This window comes from Protomyctophum parallelum, assembly GCF_964188405.1.
Source record: "Protomyctophum parallelum genome assembly, chromosome: 4".
In the NCBI taxonomy this organism is placed as follows: Eukaryota; Metazoa; Chordata; class Actinopteri; order Myctophiformes; family Myctophidae; genus Protomyctophum; species Protomyctophum parallelum.
Window position 1 is genome coordinate 2,167,093 of NC_139700.1, and position 23,913 is coordinate 2,191,005.

The window sequence follows — 23,913 nt, forward strand, 5'->3', positions numbered from 1 at the left end:
CGACTGGCGGGACTAAACTAGCAGTTACTCAATAGAATATTTAAATGCGGATTTGGGGCACCAAAACAAAGATGAAGCTATGGTAGGCTACAGAAGAAAAAAAACTAAGGACATGCTTGCACATGCTTGCATGTGCACATGCTTGCATGTTCACATGCTTGCAACATGTGAACACTCACTCATACAAGACTTGTTGTAGTTTATTTCATCATAGCTTTCCACACATCCTGCTGTGCTGTATATTAAAATTAGACATACTGTAATTGTTACTCTGCATAAGAGCGCTGTCCAGTGCTGTCCACAACTTTCACTCAAAGTGAACTGTTGACCTTTATCTGAGGTTGACTGAAATCAGCATTTATAGTGGATTCTGATCCTTTTTTTCTATTTTCGTTTGCCTCCTCCTTCATGTGTAATGATAAGGGGACGCTACAACTGGTACATGCATGCTTACTGTGTACATTACAAAATGTTTAATGATAACAGCAAAATGTTACACTTCATCTCTCCATGCCGTGCCCGTACGTGTTTGATCTATTGACAGTTTCAGTTCACAGACATGGACACAGCTTACTGGAACAGTGGTGAGACAGCAGAGGATCCTTCCCTAATAAACACACATCCACTCATGCCACTACCCCCGTCCCCCCCAGCCCCCCACCCACCCCAGACAGTGCAACCTTCATGTGTATGCGTGGGTGCATGGGTGCGTGCGTGCGTGCGTGCGTGCTTGTCTGTTTGGCAAGTGATGTATCAGATGGGTGGGGGCCAGTAGGGTGCTGCTGTATAAATAGGGTTGTGATGGAGACTGAGTTAGAAAAGCAGAAGACTTCAACCAACCAGAAAGACACCGAAGAGGGATAAAGGGCCAAGGAATCATTTTAAAGAACGTGGCGATACCAATTAACAATCAGGACTTCAAGAGCTTACAATGGCTAACCACAATGGTAGGTGAACTATCTATTTCTGTCTGTCTGTCTGTCTGTCTGTCTGTCTGTCTGTCTGTCTGTCTGTCTGTCTGTCTGTCTGTCTGTCTGTCTGTCTGTCTGTCTGTCTGTCTGTCTGTCTGTCTGTCTGTCTGTCTGTCTGTCTGTCTGTCTGTATGTCTGTCTGTCTGTCTGTCTGTCTGTCTGTCTGTCTGTCTGTCTGTCTGTCTGTCTGTCTGTCTGTCTGTCTGTCTGTCTGTCTGTCTGTCTGTATGTCTGTCTGTCTGTCTGTCTGTCTGTCTGTCTGTCTGTCTGTCTGTCTGTCTGTCTGTCTGTCTGTCTATCTGTCTGTCTGTCGACAGGCAAACTCAATGTTCTGAATCTGATTTTGGTTGACTATCCCAGTGGTCCCTCAACAGTCTCCATCTAAGTGAAGAGAATCCATCTAAGCAGAGCCATAGATTAAGACAATGTTACGAGTCGACAACTCCGTTCACTTCATGGGGCCATGTAGTTCAATGGCGGCTCTTCTACTTAGACTTCTATTGGCGAAGAGCATACAGTATAGCAAACAGTGACAAGTCCTGGACCGGAAGTTGGCAGAATGCACTGGACTCAGGCAACAGCCCAGCTTTAATGATCTTAAATCCCTTCATTTTAGATCGTTTTTAGTAATAGTACAACATAAACATTACAGAGACTTTAGTTGTCACTGTACAATACTTTAAAACAGTTGGCATGTAGCACACATGCCTATCATTTCTGATATTTGCACCACCCTCGTTGAAAACAATGTATTTCAAACTCCAGCTTGTCGCTGTGCAGGCTGCATGAACAAGGCTCGAGCGCTCAGTTTTCTGCCCCCTCAATGTCGTAACTCTGTCTTACTCTATGGCTCTGCATAGAAGTGAGTGAGGATTCAATAGAGAACATGATAACATCAGGCAGTATTGCACAACACATTCTGAACATGCATCTCCTATCATTGTGCACAGACGTCAGTCTCTCTGATGAAGTATAGTTATATCATGTCTGTCTGTCTGTCTGTCTGTCTGTCTGTCTGTCTGTCTGTCTGTCTGTCTGTCTGTCTGTCTGTCTGTCTGTCTCCTGTCCCTTTTGGCCTCTCTCTACACATCATAAATGTTGTGAGTATGTCATCTGTGAGAAATGTGCTGCTGCAAGAGTCTACACTAGAGTGTGATACAACCAGATTAAAAATCCCACCAACAAATACCAGGACAGTTTGGTCGTCTGGCTGGCTGACGGGACGGTGTTAACCTCCATGGAATTCGTGTGCATTTCTGCCATATAAAATAATAATCAAAGACCTTTGTTTGTGTCTTATTGATGATGATGAATGATGTCTGTTGGTTTGTATGTTAGGTGTGACCATCGGTATGGACATGAGAAGTCACGAAAACAACCGGTCTCACCGCACCGAGGAGATAGATCGGGAGCGTTTGATTGTCCGCAGGGGGCAGCCCTTCTCCCTGACCCTGCAGTGTTCTGACTCGATGCCACCCAAACACCACCTGGCTCTGGTGCTTCACTTGGGTGAGTAGTAGCCTATATAAAACTCTCTAATCCAAAACATGCAGCACAACAAACATGTTCACATAGCCTAAACAGTGGTGGGAAAAGGTATGCGCATTCTTTACTTAAAGGGCCACTTCACCCCTTTTGCAACCAGATTTTATTTTAATGATGTTTGGGAGACAAAAACTTTTTCCTGGGGTTTTTATGTGAGTAATTTGTGTTTTTAGATATTTCAGTATTTCAAAGTGTCCATGGGCTCCATGATGTCATGGACACTGGGCTCACTTATTTCCTGGACTACATTGTTGTCTCAGTAAAACAGCCCTCCCCCTATCCACAAGGAGGAGCAGTGGACCAAAGCCTTATGGGAATTGTAGTCCAGGAAGGAAGTGAGCCCAGTGTCCATGACATCATGGAGCCCATGGACACTTATATCTAAAAACTCATATTAGGCTACTCACGTGAAAACCCCAGGAAAGTGTTTCTTGTCTCCCAAACATAATTAAAATAAGATCTGGTTGCAAAAGGGTTGAAGTGGCCCTTTAAAGTAACAAAAGTTGAATGTACTCATTATGCAAAATGTCCCGTTTCAAAGGTTTACAAATGTATATATATATATTTAATAATAGCAGATCTACAAGCTCATCATCTCGGCTTGTAGATCAGCTATTTTCAAATGGCTGAAATGTACTGTAGGGCTGAAGTGGTTAAGGTATGTTTTTGTAATAATAATCCAAATCTACAAAGTAACTATAGTAACTATAAGCTTTCAAATAATTGTAGTGCTTCTAGGGTGTAGTGGAGTAGAAGTAAATACAGAAAATTGGAAATTTGCAGTGCAGTAAGTACAGTGTTTTGAATAAAGGTTACTTTACACCACTGCTAGTATGTGCTCATCTCATCCAGCCATGTTGTTTCAGGGAAGAAGGAGCAGGTCGTGGTCAAGGTGCAGCCTGAGCAGGGAGACGGTGCAAAGTGGTGGTTTCACCAGCAGAGGGCACAGGGTGAAGTTCTACTCACTCTCCACAGTCCGGCGGACGCTCCCATTGGCCAGTACCGCCTGGCTGTGTTGCTGATGTCATCCTCTGGTCAAATTGTGGAGAGGACAGGCGACCACAAGTTCTTTCTGCTCTTCAACCCCTGGTGCAAAGGTGACAGGACAAGCTTGATTACTTAAACATCTTCTTTAAAAACATATAGCCACAACTCTGGTTAACAAACTGCCCTCCCAAGCTTTCCATGAGAACCTCATACAAGGTTTCTTTGACTCTATGCATGCACCTCATGGAGCACCTCAAAGGCCCTAAAAACAATTGGCTCCTCCAGACATCCCAAAACAAACAGGTCAGGCTAGCTCTGGTCCATAGCCCTATATAATGCTGTTGCATTAGAGCCCAATGCCAATGTATTAATATTGGTCATTGGCTTGATTAGTGTTAGAACTGAAAACGATGTTCCGTTGCTACCGTTGCTCATTGTGTGTTTGTCTTCCAGGTGATGCTGTGTACCTCTCAGATGAGAGTCTGCTGCATGAGTACATTATGAATGAGAACGGTATCATTTATACAGGGAGCTGGAATTACATCAGAAATCTACCCTGGAACTTTGGACAGGTACCCCACACACACACACACACACACACACACACGCACGCACGCGCGCGCGCACGCACACACACACACACACACACACACACACACACACACACACACACACACACAGTCACAGAGTCACAGACATAGGCCTACAAAATGAGTGGACATTGGACAATAATATGACCAGATAGAAACGCATAAAGAAGTTAAGCTAAACCTAGCAGGGCAGGGTGAGATTGCTGGGGCTGGGGGGGGGGGGGGGGGGGGGGGGTAAAGATATTGCAGTGAGCTGAGGTCACATCACACACACAGCTTGTTTTGTGTGATCCACAAAAGAAGGGTGAGCAGAGCACTGAGTATGAGTGCATGCATGGAGGTCAGGTATCTCCCTGCCCTCCGGGGCAGAAGGGCGGGTACTGTACGTGGCCCGTTGTGTGAATTGTCACAGTAGAGTGACAGTGGACATGTGGCGGAACCAGGAACTTGTTGTCTTCTTTATATGGTAGGTGTCAGAATGTTCCCAAAGTTCCAGATCACACAAACAACAATAAGGGGCTGGACTCAAGTACTGTTACAGACACATCTAAGAATAAGGCATATAGATATAAACCTCAGAAACATATACACAAATATATTATATATATATTATATTAGAAAACTTGAAATGGGACATTCTGCACAATGAGTAGCCTACTTTTTTTTTTTAACTTTTGGTACATTTTGGTGCCAATTTGAATACTTTTTTTACTTTTATTCAAGTACATTTTTAATTCTGGACTTTTACTTGTAAAAGTATTTCTCTGTTGCATCATTGATACTTTTACTTAAGTAAACAAAAGTGAGTACTTTTTCCACCACTGCTAAAAGGTAGTCAGCCAAGTGACAGGCAGACAAACAGACAGAGGGCAGAAAGACTGTTAAATTGAATAACAGATAGAGATTTACTGTATAGCCAAACCTTTTAGCCCGTGACCGAAAAGAGAAATTAGACATCTGCCCGGGACCCAAACTAGTGAAATTTACTACTTCTTCACTTTTTTCTAATTTATGGAATTTCTTAGATTTGTCTTTATCCATGAAATTACTCATGAATGATTTTTACTTTTATTAAGAAATAAATAAAATGCAGGAAATAAAAAATAAAGGGGACCATAAAAATGTGTCCGTAACCCACAAATGGGTCACGACCCAGTGTTTGGGAACCACTGGTGTAGAATATAAATATAATTTATTATTTTAAATAAACGGTTGTGTCCAATATGTGGCTTTCTCTCAGTTTGAAGACAACATAGTGGACATCTGCTTGGAGATTCTTGACCACTCCAACGCAGCTCTAAACAACGCAGACATGGACATCAGCAACAGATCTGACCCAGCCTACGTCAGCCGAATAGTAACTGGCATGGTGAGATCTCTTTCATGTTTAAGCATGTTTAAACATATTATGTAGGCTCAAAGCTGCAATCTCAAACTTATTTTAAATATTGAGTGCTGTAATTTTTCTCCACCCTAAAACATGATCATCAGGTATTAGGTATAAGGAGGAAGAAAAAGTGTACAGCATTTGTTCAAATGTAGTTTTTATGTGGATATGCCCACCAGTTCATCCACCTGAACTGAAACTGCACCCACAGCTGTTGTTGTATGATAAAGGGGGAGGGGATGATATTATGATGTCACTATATCATTGTTTTTTTCATTGGCACGTTTGACTGTCAAGGTTTCAACCTCCAGGAAGAAACCTTAAATACAAAGGGAAAGACATCATTGCAACAAAACAACCACACCAAGGGGTCTAATGAAGTACTGTCATCATACTATAATTAACTGAATGTCTGTCCGTGTGTGTGTGTGTGTGTGTCTGTCAGAAACAGTGCCGTAACTCCTTACTGCCTGCACCAATCACACAGGCATTGACCATATGCATATGGAGGGCGTAACGAAGCCCTTTTTTCGATTTGACACATTAATGATTATTAATTAATTTATTAGTCAATTACAAACGCACCCGGGCGCAGTACCCTTCACGGCCACAAGGGGGGGGCAAATATATCACAACGGGTAAGGACTAGTCTCATAAACACATGAAAAACTGGAAAATTATTATTATTATTATTATTATTATGTGTCCTAAAATCCATGTGTACATATTATCCTCATAATGACAAAACAGTAAACACATGATGACCATTACTTTTGGCATTTACTTATCTCGGTGTGGGTGGTATTAATGGCTTTATCCAAAGCGCTTTACATAGATTACATTACCTTCACCATTCACACACATTCATACACTGATACATTCACACAGACTTTTGTCATCGGGGTGTCAATATAGCTGGGGGGTGGAGCCGGGGGAAAGTTCAGAGTTCCAACCGGAATAAACAGTGGTGTGTTGGGTTTTCAAACAAACATGCTTTAATACTACTAATTTAAAAGTAGCGTCATGGCTTGCCAGATCACAGGCACAGATCCTTGTTGCCACTCGACAAGGAACGCTACTTTAGAAAATGAAACAAGCTAGAGGCCGATTGGAATGTTTTCCATGACTGCATGGACATGATCCAACACAACACAATGTCCTGATAATATATTCGCATGGTAAGAGACACTTTTCTATAGATATGATCACTGAAAGTTGTGATTTCCAAGTAGGCTATACTGACACCATTTGTTTCAACCGCACTTTGCCAAACGATGGCTCCGTGCCAAGTTCCAACTGTCTCTAAACTACTTATGGTACGCTATTATATTACATCATAACTCGTCTCTATGTCAATGTATGGCGGAGGAAACCATGCAAGGCAGCCATCGTCTTGCTCCAGTACACTTCGACACTATTTCTGGGATCAAACTGGGAAGTGGAAACCTCGCGGTTCCCATGTGACCACTCTACCCCTGAGCCACTGCTGCCCCAGGCACTACTACTACTGGAGTGATATCCATCATTTCTTTGTATTTATGGAGAGGAACACATGCAGAAAAAGTCCATTGGGATTAAAACTGTGCTGCATGGGAGCATATTCGTTTCGTTTCTTATACCTGTGTCAATGTCATCAACGCGTTTTGTCCAACCTTGCAACCTGTCCAGGTGAACTCTAACGATGACCACGGCGTGCTGGCCGGTCGCTGGCAGGAGCCGTACACTGACGGTGTGTCACCAACCAAATGGACCGGCAGCGTGCCTATCCTCCAGCAGTGGAGTAAGGGGCGGGCGAAGAGCGTCAAGTTTGGCCAGTGCTGGGTGTTCGCCGGCGTGGCCTGCACAGGTGAGGACGCTCAAACATGTGTTGTTATTCATGTACTCACTGTTCTGCCCGATTCATTGCAGTTAACTGTAATGATTCAAGGGCGACCATCTGTAAGGCCTCTGGAAGTCTCCATCTAAACCTTGGGGTGGTGGGTGCGTAGAACATATGCCAAAACACACAGTGATGCGTTACACATACATTCTAAAGTTTATTACACACACGACGCCTCGGGATCCCCCAGGAGGAAGTCATTAATGTTGCTCTGGAGAGGGAAGTCTGGAGCTCTGTGGTGGAGCTGTTGCCCCCACGACCCGACTACGGATAAGCGGTTGAAGATGGATGGTTGGATGGATGGATTACACACACTGAGAAATATATACAGTAGGACAGTGGATCTATGATAAGAACAGAATGAGCAGGATCACATCATATTGTGTATACAGTCAGTCCCTCTGATGCAGTAATATACAATCATCATGTCATGGTTATCAATATGCTTATTAGAGATGTCCCGATACTGTATCGGTATTGGGAAAAGTATCGGATTGGCCCTTATTTGTCATATCGGTTCATATCGGTATTGGTGAATATGCCTAACCACCGATCCGACACAGGGGGAAGGGGTTGACACTATGGCAGGTAAATAAAATATTGGGACATGTGGAGTTTGCTTTGGAGTTGCCCAAACTGCAAGTGCACATTTGAGTGAGGAGTCTGTGTATAAACACAACACGAGATATATAGCTAGATAGCTATAACACAAGATGAGATCACGACACTGGTATCGGGACATCCCTAATGCTTATGCAGATAAATGTTTCGTCACTGAGTCAGGCAGCTGAGATCGTATCATAACAGACACTTCGACACAAACTCCCGGGAGCAAACTTCTGCCTGGGTGTTATGTTATTGTAATGTCATTAATATCCATTGCCGTTGCAGTGCTACGCTGCCTGGGGATTCCAATATGTTATTGTAATGTCATTAATATCCATTGCCTTCGCAGTGCTACGCTGCCTGGGAATTCCAACACGTTGCATCACCAACTTCTCCTCTGCCCATGACGTCCATGGGAACCTCTCCATAGATGTTTATCTGAATGAAGACCTGGAGAGGATAAGGGGAGATGGCAAGGACGACAGCAGCTGGTAGGACAACATGTCTGCTCTCTCTCCCTCTCTCTCACATGCACACACATACATGTGCGCGCCGCACGCACACGTGAGCGAGCACATGCGACTCGCGAGCGCACACACAAACACACAGACACACCTTCATTTATTTACGCAGACAAAGCATGCAGGGTCACAAACATTTTAGGTGCCGTAAAGGTTACATTCACAAACTCATGGATCTGTGGGGTGGGGCGGGGGGGGGGGGGGGGACAGGACGGTTAGGCCTGTTGAGGACGCTAGTTTTCTCCGACTGCCGGGAGAAAACTAGTCTAGTCGGCTGCACTAATAACTTTGGGGCGGGCCCATCTAGAGTTTGAATGGACATAGCCTCGGTACCAGGCTTTCATTTTTGTTGGTGCAAAAATTTAAAGAGGAACGCATTGGCCGCTCTGGTCTAAAAGTGGGAGTCGCTCCAAATGATGTGACGTAGCGCTGCACTAGGGGGGAGAGGAGGGGCCGGGGGTGACGGACAGATCGATGAGATCCAATCAGGGCGTGCGCAAATCTCAGCCACGACCCGCCCCTCTAGACCAGAAACCTAACACGTTAGCTCAGGCTAGAATGGACAAGTATCAAAATGGAGACATCAAAGAGGAAGGACGGGTGGGGAAGGAATGGATCAACATATGGAATGTCAGAACAGGTCAGCTCCATATATGGAGATCTAAGGGTTTGAGGTCAGATGTAGAGTTGCTGGCCGACTCCATACATACAAATCTAAGTGATGATCAAGTCTTTTCCATGTATGGTTATCCAGTGTTTGATGAGGTCAGTGTCGTGATCTTCATATATGGAGACGGCCATATATGAAGTGTGTCACAAGGCGTGACGGACTAATGGTCATATATGGTGGCGTGGCGTGTCACGGGGCGTGGCCGACTAACGGCCATATATAGTGGCGTGACAGATGGACTGACAGGTTTTGCAGATTTTCATTGTAATCTGTGACCTACAGTCGCAATATCTTGTTATGGTTTACCACTATACCTGAGTGATATCGTATTTCTCCCCATGATATCATGTTACATAAAGCATGCATCACCACCTGAGAATATTGTCTCCACTCCTATAGAGTGTATGCGCATGCATAAAGTGAATGAGAAATCGGGTGGCAAAGTGAGTTTAATGTCGTTTAACGTCGTTTAATGCAATCAGATAGGACTTTTCTGTTTGGATGTATGGGCTGTCATGGCCAGAAAAGTCGTTTTTTGCAACTCAGTGGGCGTTCCCGCATAACCTCCGGGTGTGATGATGATGTCATGCGCATACACTCTATTGCCTCATCGATTATTGATTGATCCAGCATTCCCGACACTGGTTATCTCCTCTCCTCGGTTACAGGAACTTCCACTGTTGGGTGGAGTCGTGGATGAAGAGAGAAGACCTCCCAGTAGGAAATGATGGCTGGCAGGTTCTGGACCCCACTCCTCAGGAACGGAGTGAAGGTACTAGTGTTGCGCTGCTGCTTGCCTATCGGGCCTGGCTCTTCCGTCGACTGGTAACGTATCCGCCTCGTTGATACTAGCATAGACATGAAGCTTAGATGGCTCAAGGCGGAGTCTCCGACGGTAGTTCACCTGTATTTGCCAAGTGACCAGAATCAGATCACATTCAGATTGGAATTTTCTTAAATATGCCTAAAACACAAACAAGTCACATACAAGTCACATGGAATCTGAGCCCAATTCATTATTTCTTGTTACTTCACATGAAATGACATACATTTTCTCCTCTCCAGGTGTGTATTGCTGTGGCCCGTGCCCAGTGAAGGCCATTAAAGAGGGCGAGTTGGGAATGAAGTACGACGCTCCGTTTGTGTATGCTGAGGTGAACGCTGACATCATCCACTGGATTGTCAAAAGAGACGGCCAAAAGCAGCAGGTGTGCTTCTGTTTTAGCTGAACGCTATCTTTTTTGTTACATCAACACTAAAGGATTCTACAAAATAAAACGAAACTAAATTAAGTAGAGAATATTGTATATATAGCCAATGTTTGACAATTCTTTTAAGTATAGTTTGTTGATTACTTTTGACACAATTACAGGTATTCATTAAAAGTCCTTAAAGGTATATTCAGTGATTTCACTTAATTCAAATATCACTTTTTTCTGTTTTGTTGTGATAATCCTCCCTACTATAGAGTGTGCTGGCCATATAAGGAGTTCCTCCCTGTCCCCAGTTAACCCCTGGGGGTCAAAAAACCGTAGGTTTAGTTTTTGACTCTCTATCCTGATTGGACGAAAGGCTGGGTCCCACAGCCAAAAACGAAACCTAAGGTTTTTTGAGTGAAATCACTGAATATACCTTTAAATTGTCACTTTATAAATGCCTGCGTCTGAAGAGGGACTAACTGACTAACCGTGAAAAGTGGACTGGTTAAGTCATCAATTGTCAGGTGTGGGGTTTCCATGGCAATCAATTGGCTGAGGCAGAGGCACAGAGGGGATTTAGGCCGATTAGGCCCACTGGCAGAGCCTGAGCAGAGCCTTTTGTGGTGGTTCTGGAGAACCGTGTGTCCGACCGACTCGATACCTGGCACTGCACTCCCTGTGGCGGTGTGGAACGCGTGTGTCGAATGTGAAGGCAGTGGGCCGGGCCTTAATATATGGGCATAACAGGGATTGTAGGCGTGACGTCACGAGGCGTAATGGACTGGCAACCATATATGGAGACGACTGACGGGTTTTGCAAGTTTTCATAGTAATCTGCGACCTTCGGTTGCAAGTTGTACTACTAATGCTATATGATATATAATTGGAACATTAATGCTAATTTTTTATTGTAGACCAAAGTGGACCAAACCAGCGTGGGACGGAATATCAGCACCAAGAGTGTTTACGGAGACTACAGAGAAGATGTCACCCACCATTACAAATACCCTGAAGGTTGGTTGGAATCGTTCACCAAAGGGATATTTAAGAAAATTGGGTTATTTCATCATCTACTTAGGCTTATGTGAACACCCCAGAGTCCCAGACAGTTTTTAAGTTGCTCAATTCAGTATATAATATACAGATATTTGATATACATTTTGGCTGCCACGCAAGCCTTCCTATACAAACCCATTGTAACTTCTAACTCTATTTTAACCATGTTAGAATTAATTGAAAACAGGTTATGGTGACTGATATTGCCCTCCTAATACGTGGAGTTTTTTCAATGACTTTCTTCATTTATTTTTAATACCTTTTGCAGATCTACAAGCTCACAGCGTGCTACGAGCTTGTAGATCTGCTATTTTTGAACAATTGTGAAAATGTGGCGCAAATCTTTCAGAGCAAACGTTTTTAACTCAAATCTTTGCTACTGGGGGGTCCCTGGAACAACATATTTTCAGATGGGGGTCCGCAGCCAAATACAGATCCTTGACATGAAAAAGGTTGAGATAGAAACAGAAAACATTCAGGTCTAAATGGGTTAAGTTTCCTTTGTGTCTTCTCTACAGGCTCAAAGAAGGAGCGAGAGGTAAACGAGAAGGCGGGGCATCGAGTTAATGGGGTGGCACTGGCAGAACCAGGGCGCCTCCAGCTGTCAATCAAACGTGCCCAGGCTATATTTGGGACAGATTTTGACGTGATTGTTGAGGTATATAACAGATTGTAAAAAAATGTCCTGGATGGATGGATGGATGGATGGATGGATGGATGAGTGTATTATGCTTTTTTATGAACTAATCATGAAAAACTGGGTTTATTCTGTTTCAATATGTGATCAAAGACAGTATCATAACAAGAGGTGTAAAGCAGTGGTTCCCAAAGTAGGGTCGGGGGACCCCCAGGGGTCCGTGAGGGAGTTCCAGGGGGTCCCCAGCTAAATGATAGTTTGGAACCAAATGGACCCTTATGCGTCTGTAACTCAATTAACATTGATTTTACAATATAAATCGGGGGTCCTAGAGACAGAAATGCCATTAAATGGGGGTCTAATGCATGTCAAACTGGGGGTCCTTGAAATTAAACGGGTTGAGAATCAACTGCTAGAGCCATAAAAATCATCTCTTATGGGGGTTCCTGGCATATCTTTTCAAATGGGGGTCCGCGGGCTAATTAGTGTCAATTTGAGGGTCCTTGACCTGAAAAAGTTTGGGAACCGGTTTGGGAGTATTTTCTACATTGCAGTATTGATACTTTTACTTAAGTAAAACATGTGAGTATTTTTCCCACCACTGCATGCATTCATCTATGCTCCTGTTGGTTCATCTGTCACCTAGGTGAAGAACGCAGGTAGCCAGGACACCAAAGCTCAGCTCACTCTGCTGTCTACGGCTGTCACGTACAACTCTGTCCACCGGGGGGAGTGCCAACGAAGAACAGTCAGCGTCACGGTGCCGACACATAAAGGTAAACAGTAGAGATACTCTGCGGGGTTTCAGTGTTGACTTCATCGACTATGATGAAAGATTACCAACTACCTTTTTTCACTGACGAAAACTGAGACTGAGACAGCGGCGCAAATGCGATGTGTTTCAAAACGTAAAAGTTTAACCACATTATCAGCAGCTCATGGTCAAAACTCACTGTATGACCAACTGAAAATAGCCTATTCTATGTAAAATGTGCATCATCTCCTGGGCAGTTTTCAGGAGAGGAGAGGGTTCGCATGTTTTAAACGTAGTATATATTATTGTAGCCTACATATTATTTGCAAAGCTTCTATCAGAGCACCTACATGTGACGTTGCAGGGGACCCCCCACTCATTTGGAGGGGACAAATGTGACGTTGGCAGGGAACTTGACCTCCCCATCCCCCACCCATTTGCGCCTATGGACTGGAATCTACTGACAGTATGGATAACAAATTAAAACTAGACTAAACATGTCATAGGGAGTGAAAATTTGGTGAAGAGATCCAGTAGAAATGAATGTGATTGCGTTCTGGTGTTGCGCTCTGAAAATAGTAGATCTACAAGCATACAACCATAGGCAATTTTTGGCTCTCCTAGCAAGGGGGGACAAAGAAAATCTTTGCGACACCGCCCGACCTGCTCGGCGCAATTATTATTATTTATTTATCTAGATTGGCTATTTTCAGCATGCAACAAAGTGTCAAATCAACCATTGTGATGCCATCAAGACCAGACAAAATACATTTTAGTAGACTAAAATGTGATTTAATTTTAGTAAAAACTCAAAAGACAATAACTAAAACTACATAAAAACTTGTTACCTGTATGCTACTCATAGAGGGTATGCGCATGCATAAAGTCAATCAGAGTTTTTTTTCCGCTCAGTAGGCGTTCCCGCATAACTTCCGGAAGTTCCGGGTATGATGATGATGTCATGCGCTTACACTTTCTCCTCCCATTATGTGTTTAATAAGTGTGTGTGTGTGTGTGTGTGTGTGTGTGTGTGTGTGTGTGTGTGTGTGTGTGTGTGTGTGTGTGTGTGTGTGCGTGTTCCACGCCTAGCCCACAAGGAGGTACTGCGTCTGCGGTATGCCCACTACGCAGCGTGCGTGTCAGAGCACCATGTGCTGAGGGTGGTGGCACTTCTACAAGCTCCAGGCGAGAACAAACCCATCCTCGAAGAGGCCAACATCCCACTCATTATGCCAGAACTCCATGTCCAGGTGTGTACATTAAACATTTTAAACTAAGGTTCTATGGTTGTCATTCAATTCAATTCAATTCAAAGGGCTTTATTGGCATGAGAAAACATACGTTTACATTGCCAAAGCAGAAAGAACAGTACAACAATACAGCAATACAATCAAAACAAAAACAAAAATTATGTACTTTGTCAGATTCTTCAATAGATCGACTTCTATGTTCAAGATCACTCGATGCAGGTATAGTGCAGGCATATACACAATGATTAGTCTTTACGGTGGTTGTGTTCCATTTGATATCCTTCTCCTATCACAGCAACTCACAAATCTTGCTGCTGTGTTTGCACATTGTTGTACTTCGCCCAGCAGATATGGGAGTTTTTTGTCATTGGTCATGTTTTCAAAATCTCCGTGTGTGGTTGTAATCTGTGGGAAGTATGTGTCTCTGATGTCTTGGTACAATGGACAGATGGTTAGGAAGTGTAGCTCGGTTTCCACTTCATTTAGTGTGCAGTGGGTGCATAGTCTGTCTTCTCTAGGGATACAGGTCTGCCTATGACGGCCTTTCGACGGCCTTTCTTCACTAGATTAATAAATAAATCATCTTCGTTACTTTGTAGATTTAGATTATTATTACAAAACATACATTAACCACCTCAGCCCTATACATTTCAGCCATTTGAAAATAGCCGATCTTTTTACAATACACAGTATTGATACTTGCCACTGGATATTGACCATTCGATTTCACAAAACCACTTTCTTTTTTGCACTAAACCGATCTCACAGAAATACGTGAATATGTATGGAATTGCAATTCCGTACATACATGACTAGAAAACCCCAAAACTCGTACATATGACAGTGAAATCCTCCCTATAGACAATGATGGAGGGGCGCCGTCTCTACCGAACTTGAGCCACGGGGCGGGCCGTGAGTTGCCGCGTCGAGCGCTGCAAAGTTCGGTAGAGCCGACTCAGCCCCGTCCGAGTTGTAACCCGATATGGACGGAATAGTAAATAATGTCAAACCCAATCTCACCCAGCCCGAACCAGCCACGGTGAAATACAGTAGCACTTCCGTACTAGTGAAAGCCATGCCTCCGTCGTGGTCAAAACAGTAGTAGTGTCATATGTACTTGGGTTTTCTAGTCGTGTATGTATGGAATTGCAATTCCGTACATAGGCCTACATACGTATTTCTGTGAGATCAGGCTGGTTGCACACACACACCCTAACTCTGTCCTCCCCTTTCAGGTTCCCGGGAAGGTCATTCAACATGAAGAAGCAACGGCATACATCTCCTTCACAAACCCCCTGCCAATCACACTGAAAGGAGGCGTATTCACTGTCGAGGGGGCGGGACTACTGTCTGCTAGAGAGATCCCTGTCATGTAAGTAACTAACTGACCGGCACGTACAGAGGGGGTAGCTTTTGGGGCTTGAGCCCCTGCCCTTTTGCCTATAGTATGAGAAGTTAAATTGTTGAAAATTGGAAATACTTAAAAGGAAAAATAAAAAATAAATAAAAGAAGGGGAAAATAATGAAAATATATACCGGTAGTTACTTTACACCACTGCAAGTGTGTGACCCTTATGCAGGATTAATTGTAATTTTAATTTCCTCCTGTCTCCATGTCTTTTTCAGTGATCACATTGCTCCAGGTCAAGAGGTGACAATCAACATGTCCTTCAAGCCCAGGAGGAGAGGCATGACGAAGCTGATGGTGGACTTTGACTCAGACAAGCTGAAGGATGTGAAGGGGGTCGCCACCCTTGTTGTCCACAGAAGGAAATACAACATACACATGTACTATTGATATCGGATGACGAGGTTAGATCCAGCGGGAAACGGGTGGTTAGATCAGTGGTTCCCAAACACAGTGTGGGTCATAGTCTCGCAGACAATTATTTTATGGGTCCCTTGTTTTATTTCCTACATTTAGTTTTTAATTATTTCAAAATATTTTGAATAAACATTCCCAAAAAAGGAAAATTCGACATGAATTCAAACCAAATTCAATTACAATTCAGTAATTTCATGAAGAAATAAAAATAAAGGAAATTACATAAATTAGAAAACAAATGTTTTATTTTTATTGGCCTCAAACCTAAATGGGTTAAGAAGTAGTGAAAATCTAGCCTCACGTAGCCAGCCTTCATCTGCCTTTGTAATGAATATTGCCACGCAGTGCAGCGCAGTGGTATATTAGTGCCCGAGGCTAGTGAAAATCTACAAGCTCACAACGCTTGTAGATCTGCTATTTTCCGGACGGATGACTAATTTCTCTTTTGGGTCACGGGCTAAAAGATTTCGGAACCACTGGGTTAGGTGATGTGTAAACGTCTGTGTAGGGATTAGCCACTTCAGTTGTGTGCCTGAAGTGGTGATCCTGGAGTCTGGACTTTAAACTTTTTTGCACTGTCTCTATTCGCATTATCACTAAGATGGGGAAAGCATTATCGTACACAATTATAACTAAGCAGCACTATTTGTAAACAAATAATCATTTTGCATATACTACTGTCCAAATGTATTTCCGTACGTCATTTATGCAATACCATGCCGATGTGAAAGTCATGAAAGTGAAACATGCCATATACTTTACATTAAAAATCAGTTTTCACAAATATTTATTTTGTCTGACATCTATCTATAAATGCTGCACGTCTGTAATCCACGTGACTCGAGAACCGTTCGGTCCACCGACTTCAAATTCGACACACTCGTTCCACACCCCCGCAGGGAGTGCAGTGCCCGGTGTCGAGTCGGTCGGACCCACGGTTGTCCAGAACCGCCACAAAAACCTCTGCCCGGGCCCTGATCACCTTTATATCTCCATATATGGAGATGGCCTGTTCTCACATCACAATACTTCATATTTGGGCATGCCTGACACAGAACTCCATATACAGTATACTATACTGTATAAGTATAGGAATAAAGGGACACAAACAGATAGAGAAATCTCCATGACCCTGACGAAGACCTTTTGGTCGAAAACGCGTAGGTCGTTTTTTGAGGGGCGCTAGCCCATACAGGTTTAATGTTTGTCTTTTGTTCAATGTTTGTTTTGTAAACGCCATTGACAATGAAGGGCAAATGTATGTCATGTGCCTCATTACGTCATATTGTCTCTTTATTGTTAATGGCGTTAATGTTTGTGTTACATCGCCATTACATCACCTAATCAACATGAGTTAGACTTTAATATATTAGCACCTCTCACTTCACACGGGTGTGATTTTTATTTGCCTTGCTCATCAATAAATTATATGAATATTTTTTCACCAAAGACGGACTGCCTTGTATTCCCTTTTTTCTTTGCAATAATGCAATTTACACAGTATTTAATTAAGCAGTATAGAACTTGAAGGAAAGATACCTTTTTTGTCTATAGAGAAATCTCCATATATAAGACAGATGGGTGAAACGGGTACAACACGTATTGCATAGCCGGGTACCCGTGCAGGGATCACCAACTTCCATCGTTATCGACTGTGCTCTACAGCCGGGCACCTGTCTAGTTAATGTAAAAAATATTATTAGTATGCTTAAGTTGTAAACTGGTTATCACCTGTCTAGTTAATGTAAAAAATGTTATTAGTATGCTTAAGTTGTAAACGGGTTGATCAGATCCTGAGATCTGAGGAAAACTGCTTTGATGTCTGAATCAGCTTGTTAAATGAGGGTTATTTGTTTTTTATTATTTCATATTTAACTGTTCATTTCCACAGATCAGCAAAACATTGACCACATCACTGACATGAGTCAAGCACATAATTTGTATGAATTATTTACAGTAATTTATTACAGTAAAAAAAAAATGCATCAGTATTCATGTAACATTTTTATACGGTAGACACAAAAAACATTCTGCTACAAGAGGCAAGATGAGAACGTCCCGTCAGTCAGTCTCAGCTTTCTGACGGTGGTGGGGCTTCCCTCCGCACGGCTTTGGCCAAAGCCTGTTGGATGACAGGGTACAGTTTGTAGCATCCCTCGATGCAGGTCCGAACTCCCGCCGTCACCGTCTCCTCCCTCATTTCCCCGTCCGACTGTAGCCCGGATATCTGATTCAAACTGGGGAGGAACGCAACGGTCAGACTGCCTTGGTTTTCATCAGCGCTGCTCGAACTGCAGCCGGTTTCGTCCAGGTAGGCGGGATCGATGGCGTAAGACGCGCCGTCCTGCCGGATGGAGCAGCCGAGAACCAGGTCGTACATTTCGATCCCTGCGTCCGCCAGGGCGAGGGAAGCGCAGGTGATGGCGTGGGCCAGGGCCGAACCGTTGTTCTCCAGAACCATCACGTTGACCTCGATCTGCGACCGGGGGTATTTGTGGAGACACACGGCCGGCTGCAGACTCTCGAGCAGCATCAGTGAGAGGCCTTTCTCCTCGCTCCCCTGTATCCAAGAGCCCCTCTCAGGGCAGGAGAAGGGAGCGAACCGCATATCAGTCATCAACCTAGATGGAAACAGAGAAAGAACAGACAAGATATAGTTACAAAATCTATCTGTTTGGTGAAGGTTAACAAATGACACGTCAATGACACGCGCACGTCAAAACGTACGACCTGGTTCTCGGCTGCTCTGCTCGGGGACCACCCTCAAGGGCCCCTGGGGGACCCCACTTTGGGAACCACCGCTTTAAAGTACATTTTGATACCAATATGTTGTACTAAAATTTGAATTCCAGACTTTCAGAGTATTTCTAGATTGTATTGATATCTCCCCAGAAGCAGCAGATGCTGCTGCCGGAAAATACACTCGCTCGCTCTCTCTCTCGATACTTACTTACTTGAGTAACATGCGAGTACTTTTTCCACCACTGGCTACGGCTACGCACATGCATTATCATCACATGATCAACCTACCTCCCACACTTCATATCAGTCTCATCTTTGCGTTCCATCTCTCGTGGGCCATACACGCAGCACATTAGTTTGGTGTTTCCAGCTTCAATGTACGCGGATCCTTTGGCTTGGCTGATCAGCCCACAGCGCACGAACACGGGTCGCACATCAACCTGATCGCGCTGTCTGCCGTCCGTCGTCTTACCATCTGCGGCGGACGACGTTATCACGGGCTTGGGACGAAAGAGGGAAAGGCTCATGGACACCTCTGGTCCCCGCACTCTTTTAGTGTCAGTCGGCATCGTGGTACTGTAGTTTGAAGTTGTAATAATAATAATTCTTCAGAGATCGGCGATTCCGCGTGCTATGCTGTTAAGCAGACATGGCAACACTCAACACTGATAGATGGTCCACTGCCGAATGTGTCCCGATGAGAAACAGCACAAAGCGAAATAGTTCCGCCACTTGTGTCTAGTGTAGATAGTAGCAGGCACGTGTGCACTGCCACCTGCTGGATACTATCTATAAATGTGTCAAAAAGGTACAATACTTCAATAAATGGCGGACAAAGTGCTCACATTCCCATCAACGCTTACGCGTTTCGGCAAATTTGGCTATATGAGCCTTCATCAGCAGAGCATAAAGTATCCAGTCAATCAATCTGAAATCCCTCTGTGTGATATCACAATTAAGGCACTCATGGTGGTTACTTCTCCTATGGCACAAAAAATCAGACCCGTCTGAAGTGAGTGGTGCTGTACTGTACTGTACTGTACAGTACTGTAGTATAGTTTGTATGTATAGTTGACATCCACTGTTACGTTCTTAGTTTATACACGATTCATGATAACTACTTTTTTATATATGTGATGTCTGACATGGTTTTGTTTTTGCTAATTGTAAGTCGCTCTGGATCAAGAGCGTCTGCTAAATGCCTAAATTGTAAATTGTACTGTACAAGCCCTCCTCCCTGGCCTTTGTGTGTCTGTGTGTTAGGCTGTGCAACAGTGACACTTGGTGGTGAACAAACGCTATAACGCTATTTTCGTGCTCAGACACAGCCAGGGACACAGGGACAGTCAGACCCAGGGACACAGCCACACACATAGCTGTCTATAGCAGTGGTTGCACCACTCAAAAATGTGGAAGGCCTATAGGCTACCAACAATCGTAAAGCAATGTGAATCCCTACTCTACTTCAAAAACGCAACAGCACTTATGGGTGGCTGCAAAATCTAATCTGGCCCCAGTAAACCGTTAAAGCGCCCCTTCCACTTTACTGTAAATATTATTATTTGGATAACTGTTTATATGATGTTTTTAGTAGCCTACTATATATTTCATATTAAATGTTTCGATAAAAAGTGTATCTTTGAAAAACAAAGAAAAGGTCCCACACACTGTCAGACACTTGCCAAAATGTTGCTCTTTATTAGGTCGACGTTTCTCAAAGATACCCTTTTTAATGTATGCTCCATTGCCCTACGCACCTGTCACTAGCCTTCTGAGGTGTGTTTTTGCTAAATATTAAATATTTCGATTAATTGAGTATGAAGGACTCCAATAGAAACAAGGCATAGGCTTTTATGGGTTTAAATCTTAGCAGACCTTGTATTGAACTGCAGGCTGCCTACTTTCCTGTCTATTGTTTGTGGCTATGCCAAAGGTATTTTAAAGCAAAGGTTAAAGTTATGGAAGAACATGTAGGGTACATGATTTGAATGAAAGTTAAGTAGCCCAAGTCACAAGACCTTAAATCTCAGATATTTGCCTATGCCTATATCATTTACAATAGGCCTATGATGAATCTTTTTGTCTTTTATTGCCGATTTCTTGGCCAGGTCTCTCTTGAAAGAGTTTAATCTCAAGAGACCAACCCATAGTTATCCATCCCAAAGTCAAGTGCAAGAGCTAAATGCAACCAGTATGGGAAAAAATGGACAGAACAACCAAAGTCACTAATGAGGGCAATAATAATGCAAAAGACGAGGACACAAGCCAAAATGTATTGCAGTCATCATTACTAAAAAGAAAGAAGAAAAAACGTCACATACTTGTAATCTCTGTCTTATTCTAAAACAAACAGTTAGACAAATAACAGTCTGATCTGTCAGCTAAATCTATTGTAAGGCATTAAGGCCCTAACACTGTAATTTCTCTGTGCATATTCATGCCTACTAGTTTTATTTTCAAGTTTAGGTGAGAAACAAATTATGAAATTGTCAGTAAATGATCACAGGACATTATGTAAAAGTGATCTCTCTATGCCCAAGAACAGCAAGAATGATACACAAACACAATAGAGGATGCTTCATATATTATTCACATTATGTGGAGATATAGCTATTAGCTGTTCAGGCACTTGGCAATTGTCCAAAAGCATTCCATTGACAATTAAGCAAGTGAAACAAACATTAAAGCAGCACTATGTAACTTTCCTCTTATACCCTGGATTTGAACCTGGTTTTACTGCACAAGTGCTATAGAACGTTTTACCATTGAGCTAGAGCCTGCCTATACTTGCTCAGGGGATGAATTGAACCTTGACCATCAGGTCAAAATTGGTGTCAGATCCTGTGTCAAGGTGAGACATGACCTTTGACACCATCTAAATGTCTCATTAGAAGAACAGGGAGACAAAATACAACCAACTCAATTGTATGAGTTATATTGTATACTCTACCATACAGATTGGACAAAAATACATTTTATTCATAGATAAAGGTTAAATAGGGCTGCTTTAACACTAACATTTGTTTGGTAAACCCAATACAGACAATTGGAAATTCATTTGAAATAACTTAAAAAATAATTTAAAATGTAAGAAATAGCACTTTGACTATGATCAAAGTAGCAAGTTATGTGCAAGTTCAACTTCATTATGGAATGTCTGATGAAAACAGCACAACAGCTACAAATCATCGTTCTTTTCATTTAGTATCAGGATCAAGGACTTAAAACAATTGTGTATATAGGGACAAATTGACACCCGTCTCTGTGGCTACTCCCCAATTTAGACTTTGAGAACTCACCCATGTACTGCAGCCCTTGTCACTGCCAAACTCTGGGCTATGCCACCTTCCCTAACTTCCCAAATGTAGTCCTACACCTGCCATGTTGGGGACCAACACAAGTGTTTCATTTTTGTCATTATTGTTATTGCATGTGAATGAATGCATGGGACCCGATTGGAAACAAGACTGCAAGGTCTTTCTTCGGTGCTGTCCTTTTGGACCAAACGTGCTTTACTATAGCATGTACTGTTTGCATTTTATTGTCTAATAAAATTATCAATCAATTAATTCAATGCAGGAACAACATGAAACACCTATGTTGGTCTCCAACATGGGAGGTATAGGACTTGAAACTCATGAATACATGCAGGCACCGTCACCAACCAGTAGACGTCACTAGTGCAGTAACATGACACAATCCTCATCGGTTTCCCACCGATTTGCAATTCTTGATTAATCTTAAACACAAAATAGTGTCTTTCAGGAAAACTATTTTGTGATGCATTTTTTCATGCAACGGTACAAAGAATAAAAGATAACATGAGATGTAAGAAGAATGTAGAAGTCAATCTCATCACCCTTGTGTATATGTCATGCATTATGTCACAGAAGGGCAATGTTTTAAGGCAGTGTGAATGACAAATTGCTATACTGATTTGTCCGAGTGAGAGTGGGTTATATACACGTGGATATAGATATATTATAACTCCCAATCACATTATGATGGCCTGAATATGGGGTAAACAAGGTAATCCCAAACATATACAGCCTATATATTTTTTAACACTGCTATTAAGCATGTGACACAATAATGCTGTGTCAACATGTATTTCCTCTCTGTGCCTTGAACTACGATAATAATAATCGTCATCTATGGGTATAAGCGTACCTACTACATGCATATTAATATGCACCATGAGACAGACTCTAATGTAAAATTCAACTCCACAAACCACTTTGTCAATATGTGCAGTGCACGCACACAGAATAATATACTTGACATGCACAGTGTTCCACATGCTGAATATCACAGTACCATAATATGTCAAGTACCATGCAGGAACATACATGTTAATAAAACAAGCGACTGTTGAAGAAAACAACAAGCTAGAATTTAAAATGTCATGGTCGTGTCTCAATGAGAAACCTCTTGCTTTCTTCAGAACCAGTCCTGAATTGTTGGCCGAAGAGGATCTATTTCTAAAAAAGGCTAGACTTAGGCTATTTCTGATCATGTGTTAAATAAAAAATGTATTATTTATGAATCAAATACATACAATACCACATTGGAAACAAGCCCTCACTGTACCTGCTGTAATGTTTGTGTGCACTTTGTTAATAAAGTATTCAATCAATCAAAGACCTACAAATTATAGGTAAGCCTTGATATAAATTATCTTTATACATGAAGGAACCAAAGTCAACGGGCCATTTGCAAAATCATTTTCCAGTTTAATCTGGCTCTTAAAACATCTACAGTATCTGCAAATTGTAAATCAATGTGATTTAAGATTATACTACTGCCTAAATGTAGACTTCCCATACCCTTCAAACCATAAACACTTGTTGTGTAATACAGCTGGATATTGATTTAGTTTGTGTGCAATAATCAAAGAAACCCAGTAAAGAAAAAGAGAAATAAAGAGAACTAGGCAGGATTACAAAGTTACTATAGCTAATGAATGACTATGTTAAAAATGCCTAACAGTAGGATCAATTGGCATTTTAAACCGTATTATCGAGTTGTTTGTTTTGTAGATTGAAAGCCAACATAGCACGCCAGAGCCAACTGTGTAGCACCGCTTCCTAACCTCCCAAGATAGATCCATAACATTATTCATTCACTCTCAGCCTCAGACAATACCGGCTTGAGACTCCCCTCTCCACATGAAAGGCCTATTCCTTGTGGGGCTAGGTGGTTGTGACACAACAAATTACATGTTTAAATGATAAATATGAATGCACTGAATTCACATTACATTTGTCAATCATACATGGGATATGAGTATCAGA

The 23,913-nt window shown here is 42.6% G+C and overlaps 3 protein-coding genes across 3 annotated transcripts in view; 2 read left to right on the forward strand and 1 right to left on the reverse strand.

The window, feature by feature from the left end:
* anln2 (anillin, actin binding protein 2) overlaps positions 1 to 23,913 on the forward strand; it is a 304,484-nt gene that overhangs the window by 2,544 nt on the left and 278,027 nt on the right. The window lies entirely within an intron of this gene.
* tgm2l (transglutaminase 2, like) lies at positions 2,324 to 16,162 on the forward strand (the record flags this gene model as incomplete). Its single annotated transcript, XM_083764077.1, has 14 exons — positions 2,324 to 2,480; positions 3,383 to 3,613; positions 3,957 to 4,075; positions 5,334 to 5,462; positions 7,149 to 7,326; positions 8,315 to 8,456; positions 9,825 to 9,928; positions 10,222 to 10,364; positions 11,270 to 11,369; positions 11,930 to 12,069; positions 12,695 to 12,824; positions 13,892 to 14,052; positions 15,288 to 15,424; positions 15,679 to 16,162. The coding sequence occupies 14 exons, from the start codon at positions 2,324 to 2,326 to the stop codon at positions 15,848 to 15,850; spliced, it is 2,043 nt and encodes a 680-aa protein (XP_083620203.1). The 3' UTR covers positions 15,851 to 16,162.
* Positions 17,857 to 19,284, reverse strand: exosc6 (exosome component 6). Its single transcript, XM_083764127.1, has 2 exons — positions 18,908 to 19,284; positions 17,857 to 18,498 (listed from the first exon to the last, which is right to left on the reverse strand). Exons 1-2 carry the CDS (start codon positions 19,186 to 19,188, stop codon positions 17,949 to 17,951), a joined length of 831 nt encoding a protein of 276 aa, XP_083620253.1. The 5' UTR covers positions 19,189 to 19,284; the 3' UTR covers positions 17,857 to 17,948.

What these genes read in the sequence shown, in the direction of transcription:
- exosc6 (XM_083764127.1), bottom strand. Translation starts at nt 19,188, where the DNA reads ATGCCGACTGACACTAAAAGAGTGCGGGGACCAGAGGTGTCCATGAGC. An exon ending in ACTGATATGAAGTGTGGGAG is followed by an intron (nt 18,499 to 18,907) that starts GTAGGTTGATCA and finishes GTTTCCATCTAG; the next exon opens with GTTGATGACTGATATGCGGT.